Raw genomic sequence first — 11,941 nt, forward strand, 5'->3', positions numbered from 1 at the left:
TGGCCAATCTCATGGGGCTCTGTATATGAGCTCAGAAAAAGTGGTTACCAAGATGCCAGATTGAATTTAAAGACCATTACAGAACAAACTGGGTTGCCACCTTTTGATGGTCAAGATACTGGCTGGGGTGGTGGTGGTCTCACCAAGGGACTGGTTATCAATAAATGGGTTCAGCCAAGTCAACATGGGTGGAGTTATGGGGCTGGGAGGCAGGTTGTGCAGTTGGCCTGACATCCATCCAAGCTGTGTTCAGTAATTGCTGATCCCTGGAGCAGATTTACAAACATGGGTGCTAAATGCACAAGGGCAGTGGCAATCAGTCAGCACTTCATTTTGGATAGTATATTAGAAAGCAAAGTCCTTATTGGTTGCTATAGGCGACTGCACTTGTGCAATGTAGCAGCCATGATCATAAATCAGCCACAATTAGTTAAATGGTTTCCAAGTTATTGTTAGAAAATACTGCTAGGAATACATTAACATGATACCTGCACCCCCTTCCTTTCCTGGCATCACAGGGCTAAGGGCAGCTCTGGGAATGGGGTTTCCTGCAGGGCAGTGGGCAGGGCCCTAACTAAGGATTCTCACACATGCACTATCCCCCAATACCCAGAATGCAGCATGAAGGGGCTCAGTGAAGGAGGCAGTGAAGGTGTGTAAGTGCCTGATTGGCTCACTCAGCTCATAAAAGGACAGGCGTCCGGCCTCATAGTCCAATGAGATCCTGATTCTCCTGCAGGAAGGGACGTGGGGTGCTATAATTCCTTTACTTCTATGTACCACTATATATTTATTATTCCATCTCCACAAACACCAGGACTTGTTATTATTCCCAATGAGAGACTGACCCCCTCCCCTCTCTATACTGGGATAGGCCACCCCTACCCTCCAGTACCCTGATTCACTGCCCTCCACTTCCCAGTAATGTTGCCCTGAGGGGAAACTCCTGGTGCTTAAAGCCTGAGGCCAATACTGAAATCTCTCTGGGGTTTGTGGGTGACGCTGGTCTGTAAGTGAGTAGGAAGCAGATTTCCCATCCCCTGATACAGATACATCATTCCCAGCCGTGTTTATATCCAGTACCAGCTCTGTAGCCTCCTGTCCATAGATCCACCTTCCCTCTACCCCAGTCACAATCCCAGCTAAGCCTGTGAGTAATGTCTCTGAGATCCGACCCACATCCAGATCCCCTACAGCCGGGACCTTTATACCCTCTCTCTCTCTGCCCTCAGTATCTGCCCCCTCAGTATCCTCTCTCTCTCTGCCCTCAGTATCTGCCCCCTCAGCCCCACAAAAGGCAGCTCCATGGGATTCCCATTGTTCCTGTAGGACAGTGAGTGGATCTGCCATGTTGCACAGCTCCTCAATGTGACGGATCTTCCTGGACAGCTCGTCCTTCTTTATTTCCAGCTGTTGGATCAGCTCAGTGAGTGTGAGTGAGAGCTCCTCTTTCTGCCTGGAGATGTCACTCAGGAGTCGCTTCTCTAGGGCTTCCAGCTCTTCCCTGATGCCCCTAAACAGGGCAGTGACTCTCTCTGTCTCACCGGCTGCCACTTCTGCCACTTCTCTCCTGCGCTCCTGCAGCCTCTGGGCTCCTCTCTCAGTCTCCTCTCTCTCTGGGCTCAGTTTCTCCAGAACTTTCCTCAGTTTCTCTTTCTTCTTCTCAGAGGCCTCACTCAGCAGCTCCACCCTGTGGCCCCGGTGCCCCCCGGCCAGGCAGCAGGACGCACAGATACAGGCAGAGTCCTCACAGCAGTGATACTCCAGAACCTTGTGATGTACAGAACATTTTCTCCCCATAAAGGAAGAAGTGGGCTCAGTGAGTACATGTTCTGCTGACTGGCAGTGCCCCCTCAGGTGGGTATCACACAGAGAAGCCTCACACAGGAGACAGGATTTAGCAGCAGGTACAGGAGAGAGGAGACAGTAAGTGCAGAAGATCCCAGTCTCCCCCGGCTCTGTCTCAGTCGGACAGAACCGCTCCACCATGCCACGCAGCTTCCAGGCTGTTGCCAGTTCAGGTCTCTTTTTAAATCTCTGTCTGCATTCAGGGCAAGAAGGATTTTCAAGGAAAGTGTCCTCCTGGATGTCCCATGTTCTCCTAGTGCAGCCCCGGCAGAAGTTATGGCCACAGGGCAGGGATACCGGATCAGTATAAATGCTCAGGCAGATGGAGCAGCTCAGCTCGTCTCTCAGATCAGCAGCCGCCATCGCTGAAATCAGGAACAAGAAATGAAACTGAACTTTCCTCTCTCTCTATAGTTTTATCTCCCCCTCTCACACAGTGCACTAAGTTTATTGCTTGGACTTTACACTCCTTTTCTTAAATTCTATTCTCCCCATTCATGAGACTCCCACAGGAAATGAATGGGGGGTGATTACACAGTTAATTATTTCCCAGCAGGCACAGCACACACACACTCCCTAGAGAGCCAAAGTGCCAGCTCTGCCAGTTACAGGCCCATCAGCATTAGCACTTCTCTCACTGACAGACACAGGCTGGGTCTCTCCCTGTACCTTATAGTAATGCTGGGGCCTCTGCACCCTCCTGATTTATGGTGAACAAACCCAAACCATCAGACTGGGGGTACAGGGGGGCATTTATATTCACTCATCTGTTGTGTTTATTAATATCCCCCATAACCTAAACATGTTATATAATAATAGTTTGGCTCCTGAAACTGAGAGATCCCTATAACTGATCATTTGGAGCCAGAAATCCCTGCTCACTCTGCTCCAGGATCAGTTCCCTGTGCAGGATCCCTCTGCTTCTAATACCTGGAACTCAGGAAGAAACACTTGTGAGTAGGAGCCCTAATGCCGCTCATACAGACCCACTGGGAGACTGCAGCATCAATGCACCATTGTGCTTCTCACCCATTGGGATTCCTAGCCGGCCTATAGTAGGGCAGAGTGTTACAGGCAGAGCAGCTGAAAGTGAGGAGTCTCAGGTGGCCAATCAGTAGGGATAATATCACTAGAAGCTCCGTTTCACTAAGTGGGAGAGTGTGGGAAAGCCCAGAGCAAGGTCTACAAACTGAACACATAGAAGTCTATTGACCTGTACACATTGTTACCTGACAAGAGGTCTGTAAACCTTCTATATTTTGTGTTATCCTGCTGATAAAAGCTCTCTTGTCTTTTCGAACTGTTTGCTAAAGGAAAACTGCTTTTATTTTCTGCTTGCTGTTGGTTGTAAAAAAAAAAGCCATTTTTCTTTGAGAGATTTTTTGCTGTCCTGGAAGTTACTCAGTGGGAACCTGCCACACTGCCCAATAGATATCTGGCCAGTTTTCAGACAGGTATGTAAAAGGGCCAAAATAGTTATAGAAGTGTAACCCTTTCTTGGCACACTCTTGTAGAAAATGATTTACACTCACTCTTCTTGCAGTTACCTGTGGCTCAGTAGGCTCAATTCCCTTTGCATATACGTGAAAGATACTGAGAACTGGGATTTACAGCTCAGTGCCTGCACCTAGTGGGGCGCACACCTCATGGGCATTCCCCTAGGAAAATAAATCACACATAGTTTTGCAAAAACTGTAATCTTTATATAAGAATTTAGAAATAACTGTTAAATGCAACCACAACAGTATAAACCCTGCTCTGGGAAACACATGTGGTTTAGACAATTCCCGGCACAGTCTCTACAAGGACACAGTTCCACCCTCCACTCCTGGCGTAAATATCCTTGCCTAGTTCAGTCCCTGGCAAAGTCTCTTCCCCAGAGCTCTTTAGTTCCCTCAAGTAGTGCTACCTGCCCCAGAGTACCTCTCCCTTTTGAAAGGCAGTTGCTCCCACATAGCAGGCACATGAGAAACACCTGCCCTCACACAGGGGCCACACACACTGGAGCCTTTCAATACCTCTCCCTCAGCTAAGCAGATCTCTCCCTTTATATGGCTGGGGCTCAATGTTACCAAGTAGAGCACACTCAGCACTTTTACAGTCTCTCTTTCTGCTCTCTGGATCTGGCTCTCTGGTTGGCTCTGCAGCAGGGAGACCTTTATAACCTGTTGGTCCAACCTGTGGATTTGGCTCCTACCAAGGTACTACCTGGGTCTCCCAGCCAATTGGATTTCTCTCCAGTCTGTAACTGGGCTGGATGATGCCACAGACATATGTTCTTGCCTTTTATAGATACTTGGGGGGTAGGGACATACTGACACCCGGCATATACTCTGGGGCACAAGGCTCTCTCTCTCTCTCTTCCCAGGAGGGACAGACAGATCTCTCTCTCTTCCCTGGAGGGAGACTTAAACATTATATTTATATGCATTAACAGGGTCGGACTGGGCCACCCGGCTCTAGTGGACCCCAGCGGCCCAAACCCAACACTTGCCGGTGCTCCCCCTGCCCAACCGCTCCTCCCCTGACACATTAAACTTGTGCACTCTCAGGGGAGGACGTTGGGTGGTGGACCCTGTGAGGGGTTAGGGGACATGGCCGGTGCGGACACCTGCCCTACACCCCCCAGTCTGACCCTGTGCATTAATTGTACAGATTATTCCTGTGAGCTGCCAAAGATATGTATGACTGGCTGTTTGTACTTTGCATATAATTTGTAACTCCACACAATAAAGATATTTTGTTATCACCTTGGTGAGTTGTACTTTGAACATAGTACTTCAAAATTTTATGATAAATATATGATATTCTACATTGGCATCACCAGCCAGATAAATAGACACTGGGAACTACATATCACACATATACCCACTTTGAAAGCTTTATAAGGGGGGATAGAGGATAGAGTGTGCTGTATGTATGAAGCTTTCAACAGTCTATAAGCAAAAGAACCCAGAGCGGATTTGTGTGTAAGTATCAGAGGCACTGACACAGGAGTGCAGCAAGGAGTATTCTGCTTTCTGTAAGTATGGAATTTTATTAATAATTTGTCAAGTTAGAGCAAATTAGAATTTAAAATTTGAAATGACTTGTCTGATGCAAAGTTATGGTCGTCTATACAGTCAGTGTGTGGATGCGAATTCAAAATTAGATGAAGGAGTGTCATTTTCCAAACTAAAGCACAAAATTAACAATGTAAGGTTACCGTTGAAAACATTTAACACGTTAATGTGCTTTAGTGAGCGGGACACTGAGGGAGTACAGGCTATCTCTGAACAAAGTAAAGTGACACATGTTTCTGTGATCACTAAAGAACAGAGACAGTCCCAGAGTATCCGGATATTACTGACCCAGAATTAGATTATCAAATGGCAAAGTTAAAATTAAAACTTGACAAACATTTGTTACAAATTCTTGAGACCTTTCCAAAGTTTGATAAGTGCAGAACATTAATAGGAAATGGTCACATATTTGAGACTTACTGTTCCAAGTATGATCTCTCAGAAGCACAAAAAAATCCATGTTTTTTTTTTTTAATCAATGTTTTTATTTATTAGTAGTCAAAAAGATTGTTGTTACAATGTTAATAATGGTACATTTTTCCATTTGTATCATTTTTGTAACAAAGTATTAAAGAATATAAACATATGATTTTAATGGCTGCCTGTGTCTGTAACAAGTCGGGTGCCAGATTTAAACAGTATTGATGGTGAGTGCAATGTGTTTGAAAGAGTCAAACAGTTGTTTTTAATCACTTAGGGTGAGATTCCTTCTGCAGAAATGATCAGTAGATGTGAGACAAGTTGCAGGATGATGTTTTTGCATTTGCAGCAATGTTTGAAAAAGCCTACAGATTGGTCATGGAATTAACTGATGCAAATCAACCAGCACCCAAGGCCATGATCAATGCATTTGTACAAAAATGTATATTTCTTGATCCTGTAGCTATTGTGCATGCATCCAGTTGCAGTTCTTTTCAAGAAACAATAGCTTTTATTGAGAAATATAGACTGGAACTTCTGTCACGCAGCTCAGAATCTACTGACAAGCAGATAGGATCCCTGAGAGGAGCAGTGTTAAGGAGTTAAGTAAAGCCAATTCCCAAGCATGTTGGGTTGTCATTTTTGCAGGAAAATGGGGCACCTAATCCGCAAATGCTTTCGTGGACGACGACATAAAAATAGAATTAATAAAAATAATTTTATGAGGAAAGGAAAAGGTCAGATGAATAGGCATTTATGTTGGTGACTCTGGTATACAGACTAGCAACAGCTGCAATCCCAAAATGACCTACACAATATATAGAGGTCAGGAAAGAAGGAGCTATTCTCTGTTGTTAAAATGGTTAATAGAAATTAAATCAAAGGGTTAATGTTGATTTGACCTAAATTATTCACTAACGGTTTGCAACATTTGTATTAGTTAGCCAAAAGTTTCAGAACTGATGTAATGTAAAGTTAATATATACATGGAAATGAGTATTGTGTTTAAAAAGCCATGTTTCACATATACATATATTCAAAGCAGGTCCCATATAATGTTGCCTAATTTGGGCAGGGTTATCCCCAGGTTAATTAAACAATATTTTATTTGCTGCTAACTGTAACATAGTAACATAGTAAGTTGGGTTGAAAAAAGACATACGTCCATCAAGTTCAACCATAATGCCTATATATAACCTGCCTAACTACAAGTTGATCCAGAGGAAGGCAAAAAAACCCCATCTGAAACCTCTCTAATTTGCCTCAGAGGGGAAAAAATTCCTTCCTGACTCCAAGATGGCAATCGGACCAGTCCCTGGATCAACTTGCACTAAGAGCTATCTCCCATAACCGTGTATTCCCTCACTTGCTAAGAATCCATCCAGCCCCTTCTTAAAGCTATATAATGTATCAGCCAGTACGACTGATTCGGGGAGGGAATTCCACAACTTCACAGCTCTCACTGTAAAAAATCCTTTCCGAATATTTAAATGGAACCTCCCTTCTTCTAAACGGAGTGGGTGCCCTCGTGTCCGTTGGAAGGACCTACTGGTAAATAAAACATTAGAAAGGTTATTATATGATCCCCTTATATATTTATACATAGTTATCATGTCACCTCTTAAGCGCCTCTTCTCCAGTGTAAACAGACCCAACTTGGCCAGTCTTTCTTCATAACTGAGGCTTTCCATACCCTTTACCAGCTTAGTTGCCCTTCTCTGGACCCTCTCTAACTCAATAATGTCCCGTTTGAGCACTGGAGACCAAAACTGAACAGCATATTCTAGATGGGGCCTTACCAGCGCTCTGTAAAGGGGAAGAATAACCCCCTCCTCCCGTGAATCTATACCCCTTTTAATACAGCTCAAAACCTTGTTTGCCCTTGCAGCTGCTGCCTGGCATTGCTTGCTACAGCCAAGTTTATTATCTACAAGGACTCCAAGGTCCTTCTCCATTATGGATTTGCCTAGTGCAGTCCCATTAAGGGTATACGGGGCTTGCATATTTTTACATCCCAGGTGCATGACCTTACATTTATCCACATTAAATCTCATCTGCCACTTAGCTGCCCAGATTGCCAGTTGGTCAAGATCCTGCTGCAGGGATGTCACATCCTGGATAGAATTGACTGGTCTGCAGAGTTTTGTGTCATCTGCAAACACTGATACATTACTCAAAATACCCTCCCCTAAGTCATTTATGAACAAATTAAACAAAAGTGGACCCAGTACAGAACCCTGAGGGACCCCACTGAGAACCTTATTCCAAGTAGAGAATGTACCATTAACAACCACCCTCTGTACCCGATCCTGTAGCCAGTTTTCTATCCATGTGCAAACGGCTTCACTAAGACCAATAGACCTTAGCTTAGAAAGCAGTCGTTTGTGGGGAACGGTATCAAATGCTTTGGCAAAATCCAAATAGATTATATCTATTGCATCCCCACTGTCCAGCTTCTTACTTACCTCATCATAAAAAGCAATTAAATTGGTCTGACATGACCTGTCCTTCATAAAGCCATGCTGATTACTGCTCATAATGGCATTCTCCACTACATAATTTTGTATGTGATCCCTTAACAAGCCTTCAAATAACTTGCCCACCACGGATGTCAAACTTACAGGCCTATAATTGCCAGGCTGAGATCTTACTCCCTTTTTAAATATGGGAGTGACATTCGCCTTCTTCCAATCCCTAGGTACCATACCTGATGAGAGCGAGTCTGAGAATATCAGAAACAAGGGCCACTGCAATTCTGCCCCTAGCTCTCTCAGTACCCGAGGGTGTATTCCATCTGGCCCCGGTGCCTTGTTTACATTTATCGTGTGTAACCCTTTAAGCACCATATCCTGTGCCAACCACTGTGTAGTTGGAGCTGAGGCAACAGTGAAGCTATTGGGTGGGACTTGGCCCACTGGCTCCTCTACTGTATACACAGAAGAAAAGAACTGGTTAAGCACATCTGCCTTTTCTGTATCCGCTGTAACCATATTGTTATTATAACTCAATGGGGCCACACCCTCAACCTGCATCTTTTTACTATTAATATACTTAAAAAACTTTTTGGGGTTAGTCTTGGCCTCGGCCGCGATGCGCTCCTCATTTTCTATCTTTGCCTTCCGGATTGCTGTTTTACAACACTTGTTATAGTGTTTATAATCATTAAACGCATCTACTGTCCCCTCTGACTTATATTTCTTAAAAGCTTTCCTTTTTTTCCCTATTAACTTCTTTACCTCAGAGTTAAGCCACATAGGGTGATTCTTAACACTTCTACTTTTTCTTATTAATGGAATGAATTGAGAACAGTAATGATTTAATATCATTTTAAATGACAACCATTTCTGCTCTGTATTTTTATCAGAAAACATAATGCCCCAATCTATGCCCTGAAGCGCTGCCCTTAAGGAGCTAAATTTTGCCTTCCTAAAATTCATTGTCTTTGTTGCCCCCGTGTAAATTTGTTTCCTGCACCAAACATCAAATGAAATAACATTATGGTCACTATTACCCAGGGGTTCAACCACTTGCACATTTGCTATACGTTCTGGGCCATTAGAGATCACTAGATCTAGTATAGCATTGTTCCTGGTTGGCTCCTCAACAACCTGTGACATAAAGTTGTCGTGCAGCAAGTTTATAAACTTGTTCCCATTTACTGTCCTGGCAGTACTATTGCCCCAGTCAATATCAGGGTAATTAAAATCCCCCATTATTATCACTTGCCCCAAACTAGCAGCCTTTTCTATTTGCAACAGGAGCTGGGCCTCCTCCTCTTCGCTTACATTAGGGGGTCTATAGCATACCCCTACAATTAGTTTGGTAGATTCTTTACTATCTGTGAGAAGCTCAACCCATAAGGATTCAGCTCCCTCTGTTACCCCCATCACTTCCTCCTTAATATTTGCTTTTAAGTCGTGCTTAATGAACAGACACACTCCTCCTCCTTTTCTATTGCCCCTGTCCCTCCGAAACAATGTATACCCCCCAATATTAACTGCCCAGTCATGAGACTCATTCAACCAAGTTTCAGCAACACCAATCACATCATATTTCCGCTCCAACGCCAGTACCTCCAGCTCTCCCATTTTACCAGTCAGACTCCTTGCATTGGTAAACATACATTTAATACTGGTTCCGGCGTGAGAATGACGTGTAAACAACTTATGGGCCTCCCTGCCATTAGCAGTATCCCGAAGCAAGTCTCCTCCCCCATTTTCCCTTACTATGCCCACTACCTCATCTATCCTGTCTACCACAGAATTTCCCGCTGCACCCTCCCCCCCCACTCCTAGTTTAAAATCTCCTCCAACCCTCTAGCCATCTTTTCCCCCAAAGCAGCTGCCCCATCATCATTGAGGTGCAGCCCATCCCTGGCAAAGAGCTTGTAGCCGATTAAAAAATCAGCCCAGTTCTGGAGAAACCCAAAGCCCTCCTCCCTACACCAATCTCTCAGCCACGCATTAATCTCCCTGAGCTCCCGCTGCCTTCTTAATGTTGCTCGTGGCACAGGTAATATCTCTGAGAAAATTACCTTGGAAGTCCTCGCCCTCAACTTTGCACCTAGCTTTTTAAAATCGTTCTTGAGGACTTCCCCCCCTCTTCTAACTTTGTCGTTGGTACCTATGTGTACCAAGACCGCCGGGTCTTCCCCAGCCCCTCCCAACAATTTGTCCACTCGTTCCACCACATGCCGAACCCTAGCACCAGGCAAGCAACACACAGTTCAGCATGTAGGGTCTTTGCGACAAATTACCCTATCCACCTTTCTAATAATTGAATCCCCTACAACTATAACCTGCCTTCCCTTCCTAGCACTACTCCCCCCACCTGTATTAGAGGTGCCGGCTCCCAGGGTGCTCTGAGAGTCAGCCTGCTCCATACATGCTAGCTCAGAGCTGCCTTCCCCAGCATCTTCACCTAACGCGGCAAATCTGTTGGTTTGTACAAGCTTTGAACCAGCCCCCCTACCCTTGTGTCCCCTACTTCCCCTCTTAACTGTTACAAATTTGTCTCCCTCATTAACCTCCTCTGTCCCTTCTCCACCCCCCACTACACCGGCCCCTGCCAGTGGTTGCTCAGTGAGCCTCCTGTTCTCCCCCATGTTTGCAGCTGCCCTCAGTGCTGCCAGTTCCCCCCTTAGATTCTGCACCTCAGATTCCAAGAGGAAAACCCAAATGCATCTCTCACAAGTAAATGCTGCATGGAACTGCTGCTCCAGGACCACATACATGCGGCAAGATGCACACTGAGTAACACCAGCAATCATACTGCAACTCATATTGCAACTGGGTACTTACAGTCTCCCGAGTGCAATCCCTTGTATAGTGCCTTTTAAGTTTCAAACGCCTTTTTTGTTTTTAACGCCTGCTATACACTTAAATTTACATGCAACACTTTAAATTACATGCAACACTCGCTTAGCAGCTCCCAAACTCGCTGTGCAGTCAGAAACTTATTGAGGTTCAAACTGGCGCTGGTAAACCCTGGGATAATGTGCCAAAGTTGTTTAGGTGGAAGAATGTATCTAGTATGTTGCAATTTCATTTCCATGTATATTGACTGATGAAAAAGTATCCTAAATTAAAAATCAATCTGCCAACCTTTACTGAATAAGACCCTATAAAGTTTGAATACTGTAAGTCCTCATGGTGTATGTTTATTTATGGATGCACTTAGTGTATATTGTTACTTTGTTAACAGGGAATGGAATTTGCTAAGGTGCTAGAACAGCAATTCCTTGAGACAGTAGAACAGCTGCTGGGGGTCATTAGTGTACTGGGTATATTCCCTATGTGAGGGGGAGGGAATAGCCAACTCATAGTATGATATGGCTAAAAGAAAATTATTTCTGAAACTATGTCTCTAATATGTTGAACCTTGTCTTAATGTTTTTTCTAATTTTCCCTAGGAATTATGGTTTAGTCCAAGTGGAAAAGGAAATTATTATTGGTATTTTTGTTTTCCTATTATGCGTGCATGAGGAAAATTGCATGTGAGATGAATAGTTTGGTGCTCATGTAGTCAAACAGATTAACCTATTGCAATATAATAAGTTAGACTGTAACTGAGATGACCCAAGGTAAGGGAATGATGTCTGTGCTGCCATCATTCTGGCAGAATACAATAATTCATGGATGTATTGCCACCTAGTGGCCACTTTTAAGAAAGCAGTTATAAAAAAACATGCATTAAGTATGCAAGCAGGAAGTGACCTATATCACAGGAAGTTTTAGTGTTGCCTCATTTAGATGTTATCTCTATGGGGCTGATTTACTAACCCACGAATCCGACCCGAATTGGAAAAGTTCCGACTTGAAAACGAACATTTTGCGATTTTTTCGGATTCTGTACGAATTTTTCGTTACCAATACGATTTTTGCGTAAAAACGCGAGTTTTTCGTATCCATTACGAAAGTTGCGTAAAAAGTTGCGCATTTTTCGTAGCGTTAAAACTTACGCGAAAAGTTGCGCATTTTTCGTAGCGTTAAAACTTAACGCTACGAAAAATGCGCAACTTTTCGCGTAAGTTTTAACGCTACGAAAAATGCGCAACTTTTTACGCAACTTTCGTAATGGATACGAAAAACTCGCGTTTTTACGCAAAAATC

The 11,941-nt window shown here is 44.1% G+C and overlaps 1 protein-coding gene across 1 annotated transcript; it reads right to left on the bottom strand.

Annotated features, from left to right (window-relative positions):
- Positions 1–1,275: 1,275 nt before the first annotated feature.
- On the bottom strand, positions 1,276–2,255 carry LOC116408232 (E3 ubiquitin/ISG15 ligase TRIM25-like; the record flags this gene model as incomplete). The annotated part of the gene is made up of 1 exon (XM_031894983.1): positions 1,276–2,255. A coding segment is annotated over exon 1 (936 nt), but the record flags the coding sequence as incomplete, so codon positions are not given.
- Positions 2,256–11,941: the final 9,686 nt, after the last annotated feature.

Source organism: Xenopus tropicalis, chromosome 1 (genome assembly GCF_000004195.4).
Source record: "Xenopus tropicalis strain Nigerian chromosome 1, UCB_Xtro_10.0, whole genome shotgun sequence".
NCBI classification, from domain to species: Eukaryota; Metazoa; Chordata; class Amphibia; order Anura; family Pipidae; genus Xenopus; species Xenopus tropicalis.